The 25,009-nt window shown below is 40.7% G+C and overlaps 1 protein-coding gene across 1 annotated transcript in view; it reads left to right on the top strand.

The window, feature by feature from the left end:
• The window catches only part of LOC108697760 (sodium/potassium-transporting ATPase subunit alpha-3), a 30,996-nt gene extending 7,858 nt beyond the window's left edge, over positions 1–23,138 (top strand). Inside the window, exons 2-23 of the mRNA XM_018228107.2 lie at positions 8,660–8,782; positions 9,130–9,189; positions 9,594–9,797; positions 10,570–10,683; positions 11,341–11,475; positions 12,623–12,740; positions 12,942–13,210; positions 13,289–13,487; positions 13,663–13,772; positions 14,731–14,865; positions 15,576–15,768; positions 15,856–16,031; positions 17,332–17,468; positions 17,869–18,019; positions 19,674–19,842; positions 19,956–20,110; positions 20,243–20,366; positions 20,518–20,663; positions 21,000–21,130; positions 21,504–21,605; positions 22,311–22,402; positions 23,009–23,138. Coding sequence (XP_018083596.1) covers positions 8,660–8,782; positions 9,130–9,189; positions 9,594–9,797; positions 10,570–10,683; positions 11,341–11,475; positions 12,623–12,740; positions 12,942–13,210; positions 13,289–13,487; positions 13,663–13,772; positions 14,731–14,865; positions 15,576–15,768; positions 15,856–16,031; positions 17,332–17,468; positions 17,869–18,019; positions 19,674–19,842; positions 19,956–20,110; positions 20,243–20,366; positions 20,518–20,663; positions 21,000–21,130; positions 21,504–21,605; positions 22,311–22,402; positions 23,009–23,037 — 3,072 coding nt within the window. The 3' untranslated portion in view covers positions 23,038–23,138. The remainder of the gene's footprint in view (positions 1–8,659; positions 8,783–9,129; positions 9,190–9,593; positions 9,798–10,569; positions 10,684–11,340; positions 11,476–12,622; positions 12,741–12,941; positions 13,211–13,288; positions 13,488–13,662; positions 13,773–14,730; positions 14,866–15,575; positions 15,769–15,855; positions 16,032–17,331; positions 17,469–17,868; positions 18,020–19,673; positions 19,843–19,955; positions 20,111–20,242; positions 20,367–20,517; positions 20,664–20,999; positions 21,131–21,503; positions 21,606–22,310; positions 22,403–23,008) is intronic.
• The last annotated feature ends 1,871 nt before the right edge of the window (positions 23,139–25,009 follow it).

The raw sequence follows: 25,009 nt of genomic DNA, 5'->3' as shown, positions 1-25,009 counted from the left end.
CTCTCATTGTTGTACCGTGAGTATATTCAGGCAATATACTGACTGGAGAAGGGGCTGAATGGTAGGATAGTGTCTATTGTAAGGCAAGATGGCGAGGGAAGAAAAGGTTGTAACTATGGGATAGTATGTATAATATGGTAGTATGGTAGATGCAGACATGTCAAAATCAAGGGAACTGAATCCGGGTGACTTATGGCTATGTCTATGGCAGACCCTGCCACACCCCTTGCTCTGTCCCCATCTAGGGTATTACAGGGACAGATCTGCCCACTTCCCCAAGGAAATTAGGGGAAACATCTGTGTAAAAGATAAGATTGTGATTAGTATGGGCATAGTAAAGAAAGATGGTGACAGGGAAGAGGCTCAGACTATGGGATATTGAGCTGCCCACTACTGCTTTTCTGATCAGTAAATAATAATAAATATGTTTGAAGCAGAAGTGCAGAAAGGGGTATTTTGGCATATCTAAATGACCCCATAGATGTCATTTCAAGCGTCCCCACCACTGAAAAATTCATAATGCCTTTTATTCTGTGTCTATAGTTCCAGTCTTAGCAATGGTGCAGCCTAGGATAAAAAAATTCTCTTTCAGGGACCCTGTAATATCTAAAGGGTTACAAGGAATAACATAAAGTGTTTATTGTTGCTATTATCTGCACTGTGACTATTTTGGCTTTTGTAGGTAAACAATAGCTGGAGAGGCCGGTGCAGGGACAATCTATATTCTGACAGGGTAGGCACAGAGGTAGACTTCAATCACTTCATGCTGATACTGGGAAAGCTAGTTGTCCTCCTGATTTGGAATTCATAGCTGAAGAAGGTTGATACTCAGAAGTGATTTTTGAGTCAAGCTTAGCAGAGATTACTGGGACAATTTTCTCCTCTATCTACAGCCAAATTATTTCACTGCTGACACATGGCACATACCAATCCTCTGCCATAGGGTCTATAAATTCCAACTCAATCTTACATAAGCTTAGAACGGAAATTGTTTTGGCTTCGGCCCAGAGATGAACTACTTGATACTCCACAGACTGACCTGAAAACTCAATCGATAATCCCAAGATTGTACTATGGATTCACTGTTTACCTTTATTGAAATGTTATTGCCTGTTAAGCTGGTGAACTCTACACTGGGTAGGATTAATTTAGTTTTGGGCTTCTCATGCACTTTACTCCTTATAGACACATTCTGGGGTGGAAAAGTTCACACAAGTCGTGAGAGCAAACAAATAAGCTGCTCATTCTTAGGAACATAAATAATAGCGAATTCTGTCAAAGTAGAGCATTCCATTCCATTTAGAGAGTTGGAACCCACTGGCAACATGGCCACGCTGTTGAGTAAGAAGCTATAGGCCTTTATTCTCGAAGAAAGCTTTAACCAGGAAAGATGGGCATTGGCTACTCATTTACAGATGTTTCCAAAACTTGGCAATAATTCTCAATTATCCTTGGCTGACTGGGACTCCAGAGTAGTCATAGTCTGAGGATTAAAAGAGAGAAGATCATTGTCACTTGTATTTATAAGTTCTGTCATTTTATCAATTTCCCATGTATCTTGTCATTTACTTCCTGAACAGAGAACTTATGCACCATTTGTGATTATAAGTGGGCCAGGAGGTTCCAGATACTCACTTAGTAGTGTGTTTGGAGCTACAGAGTATGGTTAGAGCAGCTCATTTTGGACTTATGCAATGATGTATGGCACCACTTGGGGAAGTAGCTAAAACCATTGAACAGGCATCTTGGCTGGTAATGAAAGACTAAACAACTTGCAAAGGATCACAAAGAAGGATTTTCTGGATAATTAAGGAATTGATTGTAATTCTAAGAAAAGTGTTAGTATAACAAAGAAAGGAAACATTGGGGCAACAAACTAAGTTCAGCGGAAGCAGCTTCAAATGTTCAATTTATTTGCTATGCTTCATTTGCTATGTTGTGTGGTCTGTGTATTTCGCCATTGGGAAGAGATGAGTTGTCTTGAATGCATACAACTGCACAAAACAAATGCCCATACATAATAGGAATACATATAAACCCTGTATCTTTCTCTACATTTCCTATGTATTGGGGTTCTTGCTATGAGCAACACCCTTGTAATTTTGAGCTGGTTGTAATTTGAGAACCGTTAAGCCTTACAAAGCTTGATCAGGATTGAGCTCAAATGGACAGGAGATTTTTTTGGGGGGGGGGGGTTGCAAGGAAACTGATTTTCCTGGAAATTGTACAAGCTGTCCTATCTGATTGAACTGAGCCATTTTATCTGCAGCAAGAAGATATTGTCCCAGCTTCAGCTAATTGAATCCTGGATTTAGTCAGCGAAGAGCAGATTGGGGTGAGTTGCTGGCAATACTTGGGTAAGCCCTGGAGTAACTAAGCCAGTCAAGAAAGTTGTTTGATATAAATAAGCCAGGTGCTCTGATGCAGAGCCAATTGATAAAGGCAAGGGGATATTCTAAAGAAGTAGTTAGTAATGTGTTTTTCTGAGAAGGACAGGGGAATTGTACTAAACAATTTAAAGATCGACTTTTTGAAATGGATAGGGAAGACTCTACAATCCAGTTATAATGGGTTTGTTGGAAGGAATTGGCTGTATTAGGATTGAGGGTGTTGGTACATGTAGGCAAGACTCTTCTGGGACTGTTGTATTAGTTAGGGTTGAAGCTGGATCAATCAGTAGTAAAACTACAGGTGATTCAGTGATGAAGTTGATGGAAGAATTAGAGAGGGATTTGAATCAGTGGTTGACTTTTTGTTGGAGATTGAAATACTATGTTAGTAAAGAACAGTGTAACAAGTAGGTGAAATTCTACCACAGAAGTTTGGTATAGGGCTGGTGGAACAATTCATAATCTACTTTAGGATGGGGTTAAGTCAACCCACTAGTGAGACTTTACTGAAATAATTAGGTGTTGGCTGTTTTATGAAGTCTTTGGTGTCCCTGGAATACTGGTATTTGATTTAATGGTTTTGAGCCTCCAGGCAAATCTGGAGGGTTCTTAGGTATAAAAACGTAGGTATCATTTCAATAATATTTATCCTAGTAAACATCTGATCGAAAGGCTGCAAATAACAGACTTCTTTGCTCAAACCTTACCCTTCTTAAAGGCTATATATGTCACATTAGTGAAAACGTCTATGTTTAGAACTTTATTTTGAATATCTGTCTTTCCAAAAATCCTTCCAAAGTTTTGATATTTATATAATACATGTTTCTCCTACCTCTCAGAATATTTCACATTTATTTTTTTATAATTGTCCTTACAATTTCAATTGCACACATCTTGTGTTCAGAAGATCTTGTTCTTCATAGGCTTTCAGACTATTTAGGCTGTTAAAACCCCCAGATAGCGTATAACAAGATTGTAGTTAGATATGGACACCTGCTTGTAACAATCACCCCTCAGTAGTTCTTATAATACCCAAACATTCATCTCCAAATGGCATTCTAAGCTCTGCTAAATCCTGGCCCTTATTCATTGCTTTGGGCCCCCTTAGAAGCAATAGAGAAGTGTTGTTGATGCTAAAATACTTATCATTGCAAAGTGCATGTTCAGTATCAGTCATATGAGCAACATGTATGACAGCCATGTCAGAACAAACTGACCTGAGCCAAAACAATTACTTAAAACTAGCTTGAAATAATTCCAAATAGATTTCTCCAATTACCAATTACCTTACTACCCTCCTCACTTTGTGATGCCAATGAGAGCAGTCCTTTAATGTAAATTGATGTGAAGATTGGGTCCTACAGAGCCTGTTACAGTGCAGAGATTTAGGAGATCATGGAAATGTTGGTGTAGGGTTCTTGGGTCCATGTTATGGTTACTACTAATAAATTGATTGAATTCCGAGTTTGAGGGTCGATTGTTCAAAACAGATTATCTGATGTTTTCTTATTATACATGATAGCTGAGTTTTATATTTGGCTTAAGTACACAAAGTTCAGCCATATAAGAGCCCTATTTTTATTGACCTAGAAGAAAAAAGGAGACATACACATGTCTCAGGTTATGGTCTTTTAAACATTGTCAAAGTCCATTGTGGGAACTTTTTTTCCCAATAAAGTTAATTTTCTGTACATTATATGCATGGTACTATGTGTATGTCTAGCATTATTTTCCTTCCTTGATTCAGTTACGCCATGTACAAACATTGGCATTGTTGGGTATGGCTTGTTATGTTAGAACCTGTTAGATGTTTGTGTGAAATGAATGGTTCATAGATTTAGCAAAATCACTCTGTAGACATTGAAGGCATTGCTAAGCCTTAGTATGTCGGACTGACCCACTGGGATACCAGGAAAACTCCCGGTGGGCCCAGGTGTCAGTGGGCCTCTTGCTTGTAACTATTTGGCCCATTTCATAGTCATTCCCTATTTCTTAAGGGACTTAATAATGTAAGAATAAAGGATAGTATGTAGTGATAAAAGACTAGAAGAGTAAAGAGGTTGAGTGAGGAAAGGAGGAATAATAGTTCGGAACGTGGGCCCACAGTCTAAGGTTTTCTGGTGGGCCCCTGGCATCCCAGTCCGACACTACTATCTGATATTGCTAGTTATGTTCCAAAGCAAGAAGTGCTCAAGTTTCCAGAGCTGCATAAGTTCAGCTGACAGAAGTTTAATAACTAAAGAGCTGACATTGCAAAACTCCCTTTGCTCACCATTCCGAAAGCTAAGCATGCTCGTACAGAAATTGGCACAGGCAAGAAATGATACACAAGAGAAGTAGGTGACATAGTGCCAACTAGGTAACTTTATCTATAAACCTTCATTGTCATGGCTCACGGCCAGCAATAAATACATTATGCTCCATGTTTATATCGTAAGGACAATTGCACATGTCTATTGGATGGCTAAAGGTGGCTTTTGTGGTTTCTGTGTTGGCTTGGGGGGGTGTCCCTTTTCTCTGCTCCGGTGGTTACATATTGCAGGCAGCAGGGTGCAACTGCTGCAGTGTTGGCACAGCTCCAGAAGACAACATCCCTCCATCTCTCTCTTTCACTTAGCAGCTATGGCTTGTCCCCCACTGCTGCAAAGACAAGGTCACTGATGGATTAGTATGAGCAAGGTTATGCATGAATATACAGGACAAATGGGGTGTGGAATATGCAAACTCAGCAACATATTACACAGGGAGAGAAGACAAGATAGAACATGGGTAGGAGAGACATAGATGGTCTACCTCAGTGCCATATAGTCAGACAGTTTCTACTCTGTTAAACCGAACCCTTAAATATGCAAATGTCTGTTGACTATGATTAATTTCTCTTTGTTCCTTTACTGTGCAAACATAAACACTCAGGGCCCATTAAAAGAGAAGTGTCAATGGGATACAGGGATCTCTAATTTAACCACAGCTGGGGAGCTGTACATTCCACGCCTCTAAATAAACTGCAAAATTGTGATTTCACAATGAGAAAATATATCATTTGTACTTTCCATGGACATATGTTGTTAAAGGAGGTATAATGAATGCCCTGGGAGAGATCAACTAAACTGGTTGTGTAAGTAAATCCTTAAGTGAGGGCCACATATAGCAGCTTACATGCCATTATTAAACTTGGAGGAAAGTTGTTCAGAGGAGGCTCCTATATAGTCTTCTACATGAGTCAGCAGTGATACTTGTGAGTTTATTGGCTGATAAAATGTCTTATAATTTGTATGATCCTTAGGTTGGACATGTTCTGGTGTCAGCCCTCTAACCCTTGCCAGTACCTGCAGAGGGCACATAAAATTGTACCCCCTCCTGTACTTCCCTAATGAAGCATTAAAATAAGCCTGTGCAGACACCAACCAATGCATAGGAGGATCTGCAGTTGAATTAAAGGAGGAGAAGATAAAATGTGGCACAAATAGGGACAATTGAATGGAACATCATGGAAAGGCACAGACCACTAAAGGATAAGTTAATTAGGTGGGGAAAATAAATGCTATTGAGATAGATGGAGGGAGAAGCTGTAGAAGGAGCAGAGGAAAAAGAAGGTTTAGATGAAGACAGAGTGGGAGAAGAGAGAGAAGAACTGAGTCTGTGTCTTTGCTGCCCTTTCATCCGTGTCTGGATTTTTCTCTCTGCGCCATTTTAGGGGAATGATTATCTTGGCGGTTGTGTGGTTTGTGTGATAGCCGGTGTTACACGAAGGATGAAATTGGGCTTATTATTAACCAGTTCAGCCCGATCAAGCACGAGATGCTCTTTACAAGCAGGAGATAGAAGCTAGAGCTCGGTAGATATTAGACTAGGTCTTGCAAATCATTTAGGTATAGTACTCTCATTAGTTTTGGTGGATTTGCCTTCTCAATAATTTATACAGTATACGGAAGTATTGTCAAGCCTATGGCCAGTCAGTTATTATTGAGCTTCTGTTCCCAGCATGCTCTTTGGTTGTGCAGCCAGAATAAATAGGATCTGGTTAGCATAATGGTGTTTTCGAGCCATGGTGCTCTGGTTGTGAGCAACTTGTGCGTGTGACTGGGAGAGACTGCTGGAGCTAGGACCGCTGGTTGGACATGAAGCATCTCGCTTTATAACATTTGCTAATCCTCAGTACTTTCTAAAGCTAAATCAGCACAGGAAAAGCTCTTGCTATTTATAGCTACTCTTACTCCATCACACGTGCATGCACAGCTAAGGACAGCCATATCCTCCAATCCAGCTCAGGGAATAAGCCTTCAAACAGGGATTCCATTCCATATTTCCTCCAAACAGGAGGCACAAGCACATATTCCTTATCCGGGCCTCGGGGTGAAGACAATAAAGGGCATTTTGCACAGAAGGATAGAGTATAAACTAGAATTCACAGTCGTACAATAATAACCTGCCTGCACGCATTATGTGCTTTTGCCGTGGGCTCAGATAAAAAATGTGTACTTACAGTAACGTAACTAGAGGGGGACGGGCCCTGGTGCGGGACGCGCAGCCGGGCCCCCCGCCTCCCTCCGTACACCTGGACCCGCCCCAGAATTCGTGATGCGCGAGCTGCCGGAGGGGCCCTGAGGGGGTGCGGGCCCTGGCCCAATCGCACCCCCTGCTCCTCCGGTAGTTACGCTACTGTGTACTTAGAGGTCTCATTGGCTACAGGTTCTGTTTTCATCCAGTTCAAACCTAGTTATGAGTAGAGACAGAAAAAATGTCATTGAAGATATCAGCACCGTTAATGTTTGTTCTTGGTGCAGTTTCAAATTCATTACATCATTAGTGTAAAAACTGCTAATATCTTGAAAATTATTTATGCAAATTGGATGAAGAGGGAACGCTGAGCAATATTATATTACTTTGATTTTAGTACAGGTATGGGACCTATTATCCAGAATGCTCAGGACCTGGGGCTTTCCGGATAACGGGGATTTCCGTAATTTGGATCCTCACACCTTAAGTCTACAAGAAAATCATGTAAACATTAAATAAATCCAATAGCATTAATTATATCTTAGTTTGGATCATGTATAAGCTACCGTTTTATTATTATAGAGAAAAAGGAAATCATTTAAAAAAATTTGGATTATTTGATTATAATGGAGTGTATGGGAGACGGCTTTTCTGTAATTCGGAACTTTCTGGATAACGGGTTTCAGGATAACAGATCCCACACCTGTATTACATTTCCTTTCATTCGTTGCTCTTCGATTGAACTACAGCTTCTACTGTCCTTACTATAACTCTGCATGAGATGTACATTTAATAAAAGCTATGAGCTCAAGCCTGGAGCAGGGTGTAAATCCAAAGGAATGTCAGAATCACACCTAACAGCTGGTTCATTAGTTTCATCAGCTCCCAACCTCCCTTAAAATGCACAATACAATGGAATAGTAATAATAGGCAACACATGCAGAAGTGCAACTCCCAAGCAGGTGTTAGTGTTTTGGACTGAAGTTCTATACCAGCTGCGGTGCTCTAGAATTTCATAGCGAACTCTCAATAGCATTAATTTCCACATAGCAAAACTTTGTTAACACACTTATGCTTAGGTCAATTTGAATAGGGCCGGTACATATAGGTCATACTGTAGATTTCTCCTAAATTGATCTCAAGGTGAATATCACTTGACACTTAGACAAATACAAGAGATCCTCTGAACTCAACCCATTATCAACAGGCCTGGATTTGTGGCAAGGCCACATAGGCCCGGGCCTAGGGCGGCAATAAATAGGGGCGGCATGCCGCCCAGCCGCATTATGGGGACATGTGTGTCCCCATTCAATTACACCAGCTGCGCCGGCGCATTTTCGCTGGCGCGCTGGGAAGGGGACGTGTAGGCGGGCGCTAGGACCACACGGCCGCCTGGTCAGACCGCGCGGCCTAGGGACGCCCGGCAAACAAATCCGCCGCTGATTATCAATATATTTAAGACACTCTGTCTTAAGTATATTGATAAGGGGTTGAGTGTAGAGGACCTCTTGTATTTGTCAATATGTATTTTGTGGTCACAGCCTCATTGCACCCCCGCCTAATGGTTTTAAAAATTAGTGGTGAGCACAACTTTTCCTTGTTTATCACTGGACACTAACAACAGATATTTGACTGCCAGAATTGCTACATTTCTGGTCTTGGCATAATGTATATGCCCTTACTTTATGTTTCCAGATTCACTATTGGATGTGTCTATGTTTTCTGAAGAACTCTTGTGTATTCCAGTATAACCGTGGTTTTTCCTCCAACAGTACGGACGGTCGGACAGTTACCGCGTAGCCACCACGCAGGACAATAAAGATGACGAATCCCCTAAGAAGGGTAAGGGGGTACCAAAGAAGGAAATGGATGATCTCAAGAAAGAGGTGGACATGGTAAGTTAAAGGACATATGAAAAGAGACTGAGTAGTAAGGGTAAAAACTGCTGGGGTTTTCCATTTGAGCAAGTTAGCAAATGTTGCACCTTTTATTAACACAACTCTGATTTTGCCCAGGCCTGTGCTGTCCACTTTAATGAGGTTTGCCCACATGCTGTATGTGACAGTGAGTGGTGTGATGTGTTATTAGCTGAAGAGCAAGTGAATTAGGGCATTTGTGTCTGATTGAGGGGTGTGGATGGGAAATTGCATTGCTAGTCATGTGGTGCAGTTTGATGGGAATCAAGAGGAGATATAATTAACATTGCACTTATTTACAACTTTTCCTTGTTTTTATTCTCCAGACAGAGCACAAAATGTCAGTTGAGGAAGTATGCAGAAAATACAATACAGACTGTGTGCAGGTGAGTGATGCACTAACTTCACAAAAGCTGCCATATACTACTTCTCTGCTCTACCCCACTTATACATTTACATTCATACTTACTCCTACTCCTCCTGTCTTTCTACACATAAAACTGTGATCCCTTTCTTCTCTAGTGTACAAAGTCACACTCACACTTCTTCTTATTCCTCATCTCCTCTACTATTCATACTCCTCAACACTACAACACTCTCACACCTCCTCCTTCTCCGTACTATGCTACACACACTCACAACTCCTGCTACTCCTTCTCTTCTTTCCTCTACACACACAATCACACTTGTACTTTCTCCTCCTTCTCTACATTACACACAGCCATGCTCATGCCATTTTCTTCACTCGTTTGCCTCTGTACATCTCTTACGCTATTGTAACTATTCACAGGGGCTTACGCTCAGCAAGGCAGCAGAGATCCTGGCACGTGATGGACCTAATGCCCTCACCCCTCCTCCCACCACCCCTGAGTGGATAAAGTTTTGCCGCCAGTTATTTGGAGGGTTCTCCATTCTACTGTGGATTGGGGCTATTCTCTGCTTCTTGGCTTACGGCATCCAGAAGGGTATGGAGGATGATCCCGCGGGCGACAATGTGAGCAGCTTGACTATCTCTCTTTTCAATCTCTTCTAGATGTACTGCTCTGTTCTCTCATTGCCTGTGTGTACTGGCATTGAATAATATAAGTGTTTTGGCCAGCACAGGAACAAGACTAGTAAACATGGGGGGTAATTGGCAATGTAGGTACTATGAGCCCCGGATTAATGTATTATGATATATTCTCAATATACAGAATTGATTACAGATAAATGAGCATATCATGGATGTTACACATAAGACTTTCCATTTGTACTGCATTATAACCCCCAGTATGCTCAGACAGTGTGGACATAAGTTTTTTTCTGTAGGGTGACATTTTAGGATGTAGGTGTCCTGTGGAGTGTCAAGTTTATAAATATATATATATATATATATATATATATATATATATATATATATATATATATATATATATAGATAGATAGATAGATATATGTTTTGAAAAGCTGGACTATTCAAGAGCTGCATACATATACATATTGAAATTCCATACTTGGTGTTGCACTTTTAGTTTGTAAGGTTAAAATATAATGAGATTCCTAGCTATGAGTGTGCATGGCTACAGATTCTAAGCTTACAATAAGCTATACACAGCTATAGTATGTATAGTAGTATGTATAGTATGTCGACTGTACAGCTCCAGACTGATTAGAGTACACAATATGTATGGTTTGACATACAATATGAGTGTAAAACCATAATTACTACTGTATATAAAGAAAGGCAGCTTGCAGTGCATTTCATCACTCTACGTTCTCTTTTCCAGCTGTACCTGGGTATCGTTTTGGCAGCTGTCGTGATCATCACTGGCTGCTTCTCTTATTACCAAGAAGCCAAGAGCTCCAAAATCATGGAGTCCTTCAAAAACATGGTGCCCCAGGTGAGTAGGACAAGATAATGCCCTGGGAAGGAGAAAGGAGGCAGAGGGAAGGAAGAAAGTTGAAGGTGAAGTGAAGTGAGTAGGAAGGAACATATAACATTATATTGCCCAGCCAGAAAAAGCAGAACAAAAGCAATAAGCACCAAAACAGGATCCCCACTTTTGATGTTTAGTATGACAATAAGCAACTGGTATCAGAATGACCATAAGTAGATTTTTTAGTGACAGTCAATGTGTGTCTTTTTGCCCATTTAAGTTCATGAAATAGCCATTCTAGGGAGAATTCTTTTATAATGGATCCAGTTGGGTTTTTCTTTTTGCAGTTTCAGATTCAAAAGGGACATTTTGCAACAAATGCAGAGAATGCATGATGCTCACTGAGCAGGCACTGGTATTGGGGGATTGGTTAAGACCCAGCAGTTGTGGTAGACATTAAGATCAAAGGTGGGGATGAGGGCATCCTAAAGAATGATTTCAGAAAACTAGATGAAAAGCTGCATGCAAGGGCTTCCCTATTGTGCAGGTGGTGGGAGCTTAATTAGATGAATACATGGTTAATAAACTGTGTATAGGGGAGAGCTTTTGGGTAGTTTCCTTCACTTGCCGCCTCTGCCTCTAGTCTTTTTTCAAATTGCTAAATTTTTCTTTGCTCATCAGCAAGCGCTGCTTATCCGTGAGGGGGAGAAGATGCAGCTAAATGCCGAAGAAGTGGTTGTGGGGGATCTTGTGGAAATCAAAGGTGGGGACAGAGTACCAGCCGATCTTAGGATCATCTCATCTCACGGCTGCAAAGTGAGTTCTTAGTATTACCTTGGGTGATTGAAGGTACCAATGCATGACTGTTTACTCATTTTATATGACCCCTAGTGTTGGTGCTAGGAATATACAGGACAAAGTAGTAACTGAATGCGGGGGGGCCTATCTAAGATGGAAACAATTCCTCTGGCAGCTCTGTCATATATATAATTGGATGAATTGACTGTCTTTGATAATTCTGTTCTGTCTTGTTGCAGTGATTCTCCTCAGTGGAGTAAAGTTAAATGAAACAGGCCTTTTGGTCTAGCAGTATTAGGGGCCCAGAGGGGGTTGTAATGGTCCTGCCACTGATTCTCCATGCACAATACAGTGTGCATGGAAAATCAGAGAAGGGCTTCCATAATCTACACAAACACCTGGTACAGGATTAGGCTTGACTCCTTGATGTGAACTTTGTTAAAGATCTTTAGGTATTTTTTCCAAGAAAGGTGACAACCCTAGTAAGCCAAACAGAGAAAGAGATTAGAATGGGAAGACTGATTGAGAGACTGAGAGAGAGAGAGAGAGAGAGAGAGAGAGAGAGAGAGAGAGAGAGAGAGAGAGAGAGAAATATTAATGTATTACAAATGCGTTCAAAAGGGTGTTAGGTCTACCTTTTTTGGAATGCAATAAAAAATTAGGTCTATTCAATTGGAATAAATTAGTGGCCCTTTTACTAGCTAGAAGTAAATCAAGAACATGGGGAAATTATTATAGACAAGAGGGGGACCTATGCAAATCTAGAATACACTTTCTTTGCATTATATCAGAAACCACCAATATTGACCTCTTTATTATTATTATTTGTACCACAATGCTACTATACTGGCAATACTATTCTACAAATACAAACAGGGGTGCTGAAGGGCTTGAAAACTTTACACCACCTAAAATGAAAATTAGATACCACTCTGGAAGCAGGTGGCATTTACACTGATTTCTTTGCCAATGGGCAATATACAGCAATGCTCTTTAACCTCCATTTAAACCCTTTTCAAGAAGAAGCAATGCTTTTTGTTATACATGATCGATACTGGGTCAAGAACCGGGGTTCCTGCTAGAACTTGGGCTAGTTATTTCTCCTTCAGAATGTAGCTGCTACTCTGAAAATTCTCGATTATGCCAATAATTTTGTCTCTTGCAGGTAGATAACTCTTCACTGACTGGTGAATCTGAGCCTCAGACACGGTCACCTGACTGCACACATGAGAACCCACTCGAAACACGAAATATCGCCTTCTTCTCCACCAACTGTGTTGAAGGTAGTTATCTTAAATACACATTGTATTATAAATCTTCCCAATTCTGTATATTAGTATACATTTTGTATACTAGTATGAATTCCTTAACCCTTCTTCATCTGAGAATTTCAGTAAGTAACTTAGGGGTTTCTTCTGAGCACTTGTTGGATAATGGCACTGGAAGTGATATGGTCAGTAGTAACTTGGATGAACTATTTACAGGTACTGCCCGCGGAGTAGTTGTCGCTACAGGGGACAGGACAGTAATGGGCCGTATTGCTACCCTGGCTTCTGGTCTAGAAGTGGGGAAGACCCCCATAGCCAAAGAGATTGAACACTTCATCCACTTGATCACTGGTGTGGCCGTATTTCTAGGAATAAGCTTCTTCATCCTCTCTCTGGTCCTGGGTTACTCTTGGCTGGAGGCCGTCATCTTCCTCATTGGCATCATTGTCGCTAATGTGCCAGAGGGACTGCTGGCCACTGTCACTGTAAGTAATGGTCATGTTATAAACGTCATTATTGTCCAAATGAACAGTGCTAGTGCTTCAATATATACTACTCCTCAGGTGTGTCTGACACTTACTGCCAAACGTATGGCCCGAAAAAATTGCCTGGTGAAGAACCTGGAGGCTGTAGAGACCCTGGGATCCACCTCAACCATCTGCTCTGATAAGACTGGCACCCTGACACAGAACCGTATGACTGTGGCACACATGTGGTTCGATAACCAGATCCATGAGGCTGACACAACAGAGGACCAGTCAGGTAAGGAAAATATCTGTACAAGATGTGGCTTGATGCCTTCTGACACAAACATTTATTCTTTCATTGCTTTTGTGACTTTCCCCAATCGGGTTTAGAATATAAATATCCTATCCAAATTTTTACTGTTTTCTTTTCATCTGTTTTGCTTGAATATGTTTATTTTTCTCACTTTTAGGAGCATCATTTGATAAGAGTTCCCCTACCTGGTTGGCCTTGGCTCAAATCGCTGCACTCTGCAATCGTGCTGTCTTCAAAGCTGGGAATGACAACATCCCTGTACTGAAGGTGAGACTTGACCTTGTTGCTGTACGTTGAGCACTGTTATCATAATTGCTATAGTGCTATAAGTATTGGAGTTTTTAGAACCTCTGGGATAACGTATTTATGAATAAGAGAACCAATAATGGCATTCTTCCAATCACAGATTTTTGAAATAAGGGTTTGCTCTGGGTCTGTTCCTGGGCTTGTTAATGAAATTGGGACAATGTCAAAAGTTCAATAACATGGCACAAGTTTTTTTTTTATTTTATGCACTTTGCATATTGCCCCAACTGCATTTGCTCCTTATGCCTTGAGGTGCAAATATTGACACTCCTAGAACAGAGCAATAAGTGTTGTCCTGTCTCTGTATGGCTCACTGCCTTTGTCCAGTTAATCAGAATATGCAAGGTCTGGAGCACAGGATTACAGGGTGGTAGTGATTACTATACTGCAGGATTTTTTCATAGGCCTGACAGTGCTGTACTGGGCCACTACAACCAAATTCTAGCCAGCGTGGGGTAGGAGAGTGCAGGAGAAATAAGGCCTTATGGCTGTTAGTCTAACTGCAAGAAGCCACTCATAGCCACAGCAGTTTTCCAACATGCAGAGTAATATGTTCAGCCAACTTTGGTAGCATGAGAAAGGACCACCTGGGTCCGAAAGTTTGGTATGCCTTATATAAAATAAAGGTGGTTTTATAACGGAATGGAGGAGTGCTGCTATTTTTTGTCAATATTGAAGCCCTTCATAGCCTCAAATATCAGCTAGCACGGCTTCATTGTTTGCCCTTCATTGTGTCAATGTACATAACAGATAAAACAATACAGGCTCTATCAGAAATTGAGGGATTTCACTGCTAATCTGAGGGAGGAAAACTGTTTTTTTTTATATTGGATCAACTTGTATTTTAGACTTAATGTTCCTTTAAATTGCCCTGTCATATAAGTCTCTCCAATGTTTCTGACTATCCGTGTATCCTCAGAGGGACGTGGCAGGTGATGCCTCAGAGTCTGCTCTCCTAAAGTGCATTGAGTTGTCCTGTGGGTCTGTGAAGGCGATAAGAGAGAAGAACAAGAAGGTGGCCGAGATTCCCTTCAACTCCACCAACAAGTATCAGGTTAGGCAATGTTCTGTTGTCCCTTATTGGTTTCTCCATATATAGCCCTGCTGTCAGGCAAGAGTTGAGAGGGATTTTCAGCAGTATTCCTGCATTATGCACCTGCTACAAGTCATCTGATCTGGCCTTCGTTGCAAATTCTTTATTCTTAGCCTGTACATGTTAACTATAAAATTGATCCTGCTGGATTATATGAGGGGCCTGACTCTACTGATGTTAAAGGATCATGTCAAATCAAAGTCCCTCTGTCTGTCCACAGAATGAACTGGTTTACCTTCAAGTGAAAAATATTCCCTATTTATAAGTGGCTTTATTCTTCAATGAATTTCCCCTAAATAGAACATACAGGGTGAGACCACAATTTAAAATGAACCTTCCTTCTCCTGCATTTATAGGCATTTTGCTTGCCTAGAATGAGATAAACCTGAAAATACACAACAGTCAGCATTAGCACCAGCTTAACAGTAGCTGTTCCAAAGCCAAACAAGCTGCATAATTTGTCCTGACTGATAGCAATACATTTTAATATAGCAATTGACTTAAACAGGCAAATGCTAATTCTGTTGGACAGGATGTTGTAAGTCAGAGATGAATCATGCTGGTTTGAAAAAGTTGAGGTGCCTCTAGACTAGTAGTAATAACATAATAACATTTGGTCTCGTCTATAAAACTATGGATTTTCATGGTTTATACCATATCTTGTTGTCCAGCTCTCCATCCATGAGACAGAAGACCCCAATGATAACCGTTACATGCTTGTGATGAAGGGAGCTCCAGAGAGGATTCTGGATGTCTGCTCTACCATTCTAATCCAGGGTAAAGAACAACCATTGGATGATGAGCTTAAGGAGGCTTTCCAGAACGCTTATCTGGAGCTTGGTGGACTGGGAGAGAGAGTACTTGGTAAGTATAGAGAGAATGTGTGAGGAGGAACCTGCTTGGGCATGTAAGGCATATCCTTATACTGTATCTTTCTGCTGTGCTATACAGGTTTCTGCCACTTTTACTTCCCAGAGGAACTCTATCCCAAGGGCTTTGCTTTTGACACTGAAGACCAGAACTTCAGCACTGAGAACATGTGCTTTGTGGGGCTTATGTCTATGATTGATCCTCCCAGGGCAGCTGTGCCTGATGCCGTTGGCAAATGCAGAAGTGCAGGTATAAAGGTAAGATGGGAGGAATAAATAGTAGAGGAGAAGGAGGCAAGCTGAGTCTTCTGAGATGCAAAATCTTCACCAGTGTATAAAGAGTAAAAGTTGTCTCATGGTGCAGTATTTAAGTATGTGCCATTAATCTACTGTGTCAGACAGAAATAGTTCTATAGACAGGGGTGGGAAGGAGGCTGTTTTTATGGGCATTTACAGAAGCTGCAGTATTTTTAGTTATTAGTAGTGCTGTTTGCAAGTGTAACCTAAAAACTGCATGATTCGTAGCTACCAGAAAAGAAAGGAAACTCTTTTTAGGTGTCTTCAAAGACTGTATGATTCTTATTTGCCAGTGTGGAAGAAAGCTCTTTATAGGTGTCTCCCAGGACTGCACGGCTCATAGTTACTAGTAGGGAAGGGAGGCTATTTCTAGGTGTCTCTCAAGACTGTATGAATGTTAGTTTCTATTAGAGCAGGAAAAGCAATGTTGGTCCTGATTTACGACAGTAGAGACTGGCTCAAGGACAACTAATTTTTCAAAAAACTGTCCTATTCTTATAATTAAAGCAGGGGTCCCCAACCTTTTTTTTTTACCCGTGAGCCACATTCAAATGTAAAGAGAGTTGGGGAGCAATATATTAATTATGCAAAATGTCCAATGGGATGCCAAATAAGGATTCTGATTGGATATTTTGTAGGCCCTATGTGGACTGGCAGTCTAGATGAGGCTCTGTTTGCCAGTACAGTTGGCCTCCAAGCCTGGAAATTAGAAATAAACCCATGCTTTAAGGACCCCTGGCAGCAACATCCATAGTGGTTGGAAAGCAACATGTTGCTCACAAGCCACTGGTTGGGGATCACTGAATTTAAACATTGAATCCAGGGTTTGGTTTGTGTGGTGTTTATGCAAATGGCCTGTAGATGTCACTGTGATTATACTTATACTGAGCATACTTCCTGGTAGCTTAAAAGTGAAAGTTACTGTTGTGAAATGCCTGCATGAGAGCCTGCTAATAAAGCACTGTTATACTCTGCTCATCCTCGGCTACCCAAAACATAACAGTTTGCAATTGTCCTTCTATTTACAGGGTTCAAATTTAACCATATACTGAACGCCTAGGTGAACTCTGTCTGAACCAATTTTTCTCATGATGTGATTATTTGCTATTATTTAAATATGGAAATAAGGGTTTGGATTTGGTTTTTTATTCAGTCAACTCTTTGGTGGAAGATTCAGTGTTCAACTGAATAAAAAAACTGTGGATTATGCTTAAGCCTTACTATCTTGCCTAATGCTGACATTCTTTGTCTCACTCTGCAGGTTATCATGGTAACAGGTGATCATCCAATTACAGCCAAAGCTATTGCCAAAGGAGTGGGAATTATCTCAGAAGGAAATGAGACAGTGGAAGATATAGCAGCCAGACTCAATATTCCTGTCAGCCAAGTCAACCCCAGGTGAGCTAAGTTTTACGGAGCACCAAGAGACCTGAGAAAAGAAGGAAATTGATAGTGTGAATTTTACAGCACAAGGACTAAAAGAAAAAAAGATAATCGATAATGTCATATGGGTGAAAGAGAGTAAGACTGTATGAATCGCTAAAGATGGTAATAGGGGGTAGCATGATGGCTGAGATGTACTGGCCCAGGAGATACTGATTATTTTTGGACACCATACAATAAAAATATATGTTCAGGTACAAAGCCCAGGCCTTGGAACCCATAGCAACCAATCAGATACTTGTTTTCAAAGAACTGACCAGTAAATACACTGATTCATTGCTTGAGGTTAGTAGACCAACAACTAAGTTATGGCTCCACCATCCTACAGCACATTCTCTGTCTTTCCTCTCCTCAGAGATGCCAAGGCCTGTGTCATTCATGGCACCAATCTGAAGGACATGCCCACTGAGCAGATAGATGAAATCCTTCAGAACCACACTGAGATTGTCTTTGCCAGAACATCTCCCCAGCAGAAGCTCATTATTGTGGAAGGATGCCAGCGTCAGGTAAAGACCTGTTTATAAGTTGGGGGTTATATTTTCTCTATCTGTATATTAAAGAGGAACTCCGGCTTCCAAACCATAACGATAATGAGACCCACATAACACAGTAACAGTAGTCAGCCAGCTCAGCAAAGTAGTCAGACAGATCAGCAGGAGAGCAGGGGGCTAGGCTTAGGGAACTGTTCCAAACCATTAAAAATCATGAAAAGTCTGCATATTTTATAATTGATGTATAATGCAAAGTTGCTTGAAATTATGTTTACTTATTAAAAAGCTTAAGTTATGTTTTTCTGGAGTTCCCCTTCAATTACTTTCTTCATCAGTGGGAGGAGCTATGGTAACCCTAATAAACAGAGTCTAACATAATAGCGACCTCCAGTGGCCAACTTACATGAAAAATGGTGAAATACTTGATTTGTTTTACCAGTCAATACCTTTAGGACTAATTATCTCACAGATATTAGCATATTATTGTATCACTCATAAAGAATATTACTACTATATTATGTATTTGTACTTGATTTGTATAATGTCCATTTAACCTAGCTAGTCAGAGCAGATTCAACTTGACAGAGCTTGGGGAAATATGATATAAAACACCTATATATTTGCATTAAATGTATTTAAATCATAGCATCTAAAAAGTAATTTTTTTTAGCATATCACCAATGAGCGTGAACATGCATTTGGGGCCTGAGGACCAGCACATGTGGGCATTAACAGCAAAGTGCAAAAAGCAGGTTCAAGTTGCCATGTTTTTGAACTCTGCACCCCTTGTTAAAGTGGACCTGTCACCCAGACATAAAAAGCTGTATAATTAAAGTCCCTTTCAAATTAAACATGAAATCCAAATTCTTTTTTTTATTAAAGCATTCATAGCTGTTGTAAACTCGTTTAAAAAATCTCAGCTGTCAATCAAATATTGCCTGCCCCTCCTCTATGCCTAGGCATAGAGGCGGGGCAAGCAATTACTTTCACTTTCAATACATTCCCCCATTCTCTTAAACATTTGATTGTGTAGCCAGGGGATGAACATCAGCTCCCCCATTCTGGTGCACAAACAAGATTCTGAGCTGATGCAAGAGTTGTCTTAATAACAGTGTCCGCAAAATGGCTCCTGCCTGCTTGTTATAATTATGAGTTCCCACACTGATGGAAACAAGTTTTAAATAATATATACAGTGTAATTAAAGTTCATTTTTCTTGACTGACATAATAAAATAGGATTTGGAATACTTTTTTTGGGTGACGGGTCCACTTTAATGAAATGCCTCATAAAAAAGATTATATAGTGGTGTGCACATATCTGTTGGTAGTTAATCCAACTAAATCCTACATGAATAAAATAAAATTAAAAACCCTTATTATATCAGACCTGATTCCACAGTAGTATGAAATGAGTTATAATGCATTGGGCTCATTTACAAACATAGGTGCTAAATTACAATGCAGTTACCCATAGCAAACAATAAGATTTTTGCTATAACTTTCTAAATTGTATTGGACTGTGCAAAGGGAATGTGCAGTTTAGCAGCTATATCAGTAAATAATCCCTGATGATGTAAGGAATATTCATAATTATTCTGGGAAAACCAAGCCCAACAATTAAAAAACAACGTCTCACGTTCAAGGCTAACCGGACCCTTTCTCTTTGCAGGGTGCTATTGTGGCTGTGACAGGGGATGGTGTGAATGACTCACCTGCCCTAAAGAAGGCTGACATTGGAGTAGCTATGGGTATTGCGGGTTCAGATGTCTCAAAGCAGGCAGCTGACATGATCCTGCTGGATGATAACTTTGCCTCCATTGTCACTGGTGTGGAAGAAGGTAAGGGACAACCTAATAACCATTGTGTCCATACTTGGGATGAGCCACCATGATAGTGCCTTGCTGCAGTAATTCTATAGAAGAATCTAAATACAACCACACTTCATCTACAGGTCGCCTTATCTTTGACAATTTGAAGAAATCCATAGCATACACCCTGACTAGTAACATTCCTGAAATCACACCCTTCCTGCTGTTCATTATGGCCAATATTCCACTGCCACTGGGCACCATCACCATCCTGTGCATTGACTTGGGAACTGACATGGTGAGTATTTAGGAAATCTACTACAGAATTCATACTATGTGCCCAGTCAATGGTGGATCACAAAATAATCCTTTAAGTGTTGTGGATTTGTTGTGGATGCCAAGCTAAATAATGGGCATGCGTTCTCTACAGGTTCCTGCCATCTCCTTGGCTTACGAGGCTGCAGAGAGTGACATCATGAAGCGCCAGCCAAGAAACCCTCGTACAGACAAACTGGTGAATGAAAGACTAATCAGCATGGCATATGGGCAGATTGGTGAGTAGGGCAGGAATGCACTGTGCATCTTAAAGCATGTGCTTGAACTGATATTTACAACCCAAAAATGGCTGCTGATGAACTTGGTGTGGGCAACCTGCATTTTGTAGAGCATTGTTATTCTTTCCAATTGTTCCTCACTTTCATCTAGGTATGATCCAAGCTTTGGGTGGCTTCTTCGCCTACTTTGTAATATTGGCAGAAAATGGCTTCCTCCCATCGCACTTGGTTGGGATCCGGTTAACGTGGGATGACCGAACAACAAATGATCTGGAAGATAGCTACGGACAGCAGTGGGTTAGTTCTGGACACTCTTCTTTTTAATTGTATATAAGTATAAAATATTGAAGGCCCTATAATATGTTAAAAATACTGTAAGTCTGTAGACTGAATGCTCCATAGATCCTGACTGATGCCATTTTCCAAGTCATCTAATTCTGGGATTGTGGAAGATTAAATACCACGTGATGCCTAAATAGTTTTTCTTGGTTAAGTGCTTGTGGTAGTTCTTGATCCATGAGTTTACAGTAGAGGAGAGACAAGGAAATAAGTGTGTAATTAGAATATCTCACAGAAGAATTTAGACCAGAGAGTTGTATTTCAACATTTTTCTTTCTCCACCTTCGCCCACAGACGTACGAGCAGAGGAAAATTGTGGAATTCACATGTCACACAGCTTTCTTTGTCAGTATTGTGGTTGTACAATGGGCAGACGTCATCATCTGTAAAACAAGGAGGAACTCTGTATTCCAGCAGGGAATGAAGTAAGAGACAGTCCCTTTATCATGTTTACACTTAGCACAGTTATCCAGCCAAGTCTAAGCACCATAGATGTCCATGCCCACAGCATCGACTCATCTACTATTACCTCATATATATACTGTATATCACACACACCCAAACCAAAGTCAGGCTTTGTAGCACATATTTATGTATCTATTTTGGAATGCTTGCACCAAATGGCCTGACACAGAATTCATCCTGTTGTTTTTTGACTAGCCTTGCAGATAGGGAAGAACTATGAAATGTTCCTAATGAGGACTCCGTCCACTATATCGCCAACAATAAGGCATTTGTCTTAAATACAAAAGTCCATTCTTTAAACCATCCAACCTTCAATGTGTTTCTCTTTCTCAGGAACAAGATCCTCATCTTTGGTCTGTTTGAAGAAACAGCATTGGCTGCATTCTTGTCCTACTGCCCTGGAATGGACATTGCATTGAGAATGTATCCGCTAAAGTAAGTCAGATTGAGGTAGTGGGATCTGGGTGAAAGTGGGTGTATCAGTACACAAAATTCAAAGAGTAGAGAATCAGTAGTTGAACGAAAATTAGTCACTTTGAGGACCATTCATCACTGTTGCCCAATATCTGTTGCAAATGACCTAACATGTTTGCCAGTGTGTGTGCACGAAAAACTGTCCATCACCAGAAACATAGCATGCTGAAAATAAGTGTCATGTGGTAAGAGACATGGGAGGAAGAGGTCTTTGCCCCTTGGAGCTTGCAATCTAAGTTGTACCAACTGAAGAGCAAACACATTACACTTTAGTGAGATTAGCCTCAGTAACAGAAAATCTTGCCCTTGATGGTAATAAGGAACAATATATTGTAGAACTATGGTAAAGGAAGGGGCTGGGTAGTTGGATATGCCCAATGATTACCATTACAATGGCCAAATGGGCCATATTTTTATGACCTCAGGAAGTTATAAAAGCTCATTGTAAATATAGTGTGGGTAGTATGTGGCAGTATTATGTCATGGAGATAATTTCAGCGCCAATATAATGGAGTCTATCAGAAATTTCAAGACATAGACATTCCAGTACATCCTTATAGTACTACTGCAGATAACCAGGGAAATTGGCTGCCACAATGTGAATCCCAAATGACCATATAGTATTCGATTAAGTATAGCGACTAATGATCTCTGTTTTCCCCATAGGCCCAGCTGGTGGTTCTGTGCCTTCCCATACAGCTTCCTCATCTTTATATATGATGAGATCCGGAAACTTATCCTTAGGAGACACCCAGGAGGTAAGTCCTATAAAGTCTTTATAAAGTACTCCCTCCATATACTGCCCCTTGTTATAGTTCCACTCTCATTTACCAATGCATAATATCTCAATACAGGTATTTGGGGGGGGGGAGGCTTCTGATTACAGAGGTGAAGGATGGATAGAGTGGGGGGCAGGGCAAAGTTTTGTGTAGGCCCCACTGTTCATTACAGCATTCCTGCCTATACCTGTATATTCAATTCTAAATCTCCATAGTTGCTATGAAAATGTGTGGATCTTGTTGTGGTGTTTATACAAATGGCCTATAGATGTCACTGAGACTCAAGACTTATACTGTGCATACTTTATATACAGCTTGTGGTGTTAGAGTTTCTTACTGCTGTGTAATGGCTGCATCAGCCTGCTAATAAAGCACTGTTATACTCGTTGCCAATTTGTCATGTTTTGGTAGCCGAGGATGAGTAGAGTATAACAGTGCTTTATTAGCAGGCTCATGCAGCCATTACACAACAGTAAGCAACTAAAGCATGCCTATGCATGGAATAACAAGGGGCAATAGTAACATGAATCTTTCTGTTTGTTCTGCTACAGAATCTTACCTGTTCTCTATCCCTTTAATCAACAGGCTGGGTAGAAAAAGAGAGTTATTATTAAATTCACAGAGAAGCACCTTCCAAACCTGGACCCTATACGACCTCCGAATCCCTCCCACCCCACTCCTCAAAAGAAGAAAAATACAAAAAAGCAAAACAGACGAAAAAAAACCCCCAAACCCTCCCAGGAAAATGCAACCACAGAGTCCAATGGAATGCAATGTACGCTATGAAATCCCCCCCAGCCTTCTGTTCAAGGTTCCGCTTTGGTTCTTTTCAACTCATTTCTCTTCCCCCCCTTTTTCTGTAAAATTATAAATATATATATATTATATATATAAATATAAATAGAACCAGTTTTTATTTCTTTTTTTTTTGGACTTAATTTTTTTTTCATTTTTTTTTCTTTGCTTTACGTGTTATATTACAAAGGAGGGGGAGAAATAGAGAGAAAAGTAAAAAAGGGAGAGTGCTGAGCAAGGGGGTAAAAGATAGAAGAAGAAAGAGTTGCGATATCTATCCTTCTTTCTGTTGCTCTGCTACATTTCCTGCGGTTTTCAGGGGATTCTGGGATTTGTAGTTCTGCAATGGTGCAAGATATGCAGCTTAAAGTGAAAAAAGATCATGTAAAAATATAAGATGTAAAATAATCTGAAATGTAGGCATGAGAGAGGGCAAAACGGATTAAACACATAAACAATTGATTTTTGGGGGAAAATATACGGTATATAGAGAGCGAGTAAGAAAAGACTTTCATCCTATTAACCTGCTCGCTGCCAGTGTGAAAACACTGCTCTGCATATTCCTTTAGCAAATGGTTAATTTGGGGATGTGGGTGGGTAATACCAGTCTACTGATTCTTGTAAAATTCTATGTCTGGTGTACAATGTAGGGGTTTAAAAGGGGGCACTCGTCAGACCCTGCTAAATCCTGACTTCCAGAGAAACCCCTTTTACCAACCCCCTCCCCCACAGAGCATCTCTCATATCTGAGTCTTCATCTGTGTAATAACACCCACCCAACTTGCTATTCCTCCATATCTGCTGTGGTTAGAATTTGTGGGAATGAGAGGTCTGTGCCCCTGATTTCTGCCAATTAGGAAGGAGTGAGAGATCCGTGTCTCTAACATCCATGTCATTAGCAGGGGAGCGGCATGTACTCCCCCCCCCACCACCATTCTCTGTGTATTAGAAGGTTGTCTTAGCTTCATGTACCTCACCTGTGTAATAGAAGGAGATTATTGATTGGCGTCATTGATGTCTGTGTGTGCGGGATGGGGGGTGGGGTTAGGGGTTTATAGGTTCACGTCCCTAATTTATCTGTCCAAATGTCTGAGCGAGGTACACAAATAATGTGCCCAGGTGTCTGAGTCAATAAGGAAGGACTGTGAGTAGGGTCACTGCCTCATCCCTTTAATGCTTGCTACATGCTGCCTGGCTGGTTAGTTATCAACAGATCGGAGAAACAAGGTGCCCCAGAATATATTGTAAATGACTCACTGAATAGTAAATATGGTCAGGGTGCACCAACCCCATACTCCCAGCTTTAGGGGGCAGTACGGCAAAGGATATGAAGAAGAAGAAGCAGGGCCGACCGGCACTCAAACGGATCTGCAGGACCAGAGAAAATTAGTTTAAAAATATGTTTTTATTTCTACCAAGTTAAAAATGTATATTTCCATCTCCATCCGCCCTACGCGTTTCGTACCCACTTAGGGCACTTTAGACTTTTGATTGGTAGACCTCTGTATAAATGCTCATATCCTGTGGCTGACATCAGAGCCCATGATTAAGTGCCCTAAGTGGGTACGAAACGCGTAGGGCGGATCGAGATGCAAATATACATTTTTAACTTGGTAAAAATAAAAACTTTTTTTTTTTTAACTAATTTTCTCTGGTCCTGTGGATCCGTTTGAGTGCCGGTCGGCCCTGCTTCTTCTTCATATCCTTAGTTATCAACAGAGAGGCATGCTGCAGACTGCACTTGTTTGAAAGCACAGAATACAAATGATTTTGGCCCCCGCACACCCTACA

This window comes from Xenopus laevis, chromosome 7S (assembly GCF_017654675.1).
Source record: "Xenopus laevis strain J_2021 chromosome 7S, Xenopus_laevis_v10.1, whole genome shotgun sequence".
Lineage (NCBI taxonomy): Eukaryota > Metazoa > Chordata > Amphibia > Anura > Pipidae > Xenopus > Xenopus laevis.
The sequence above is the reverse complement of the archived record's forward strand: the minus strand, read 5'-3'. Positions and strand labels throughout refer to the sequence as shown.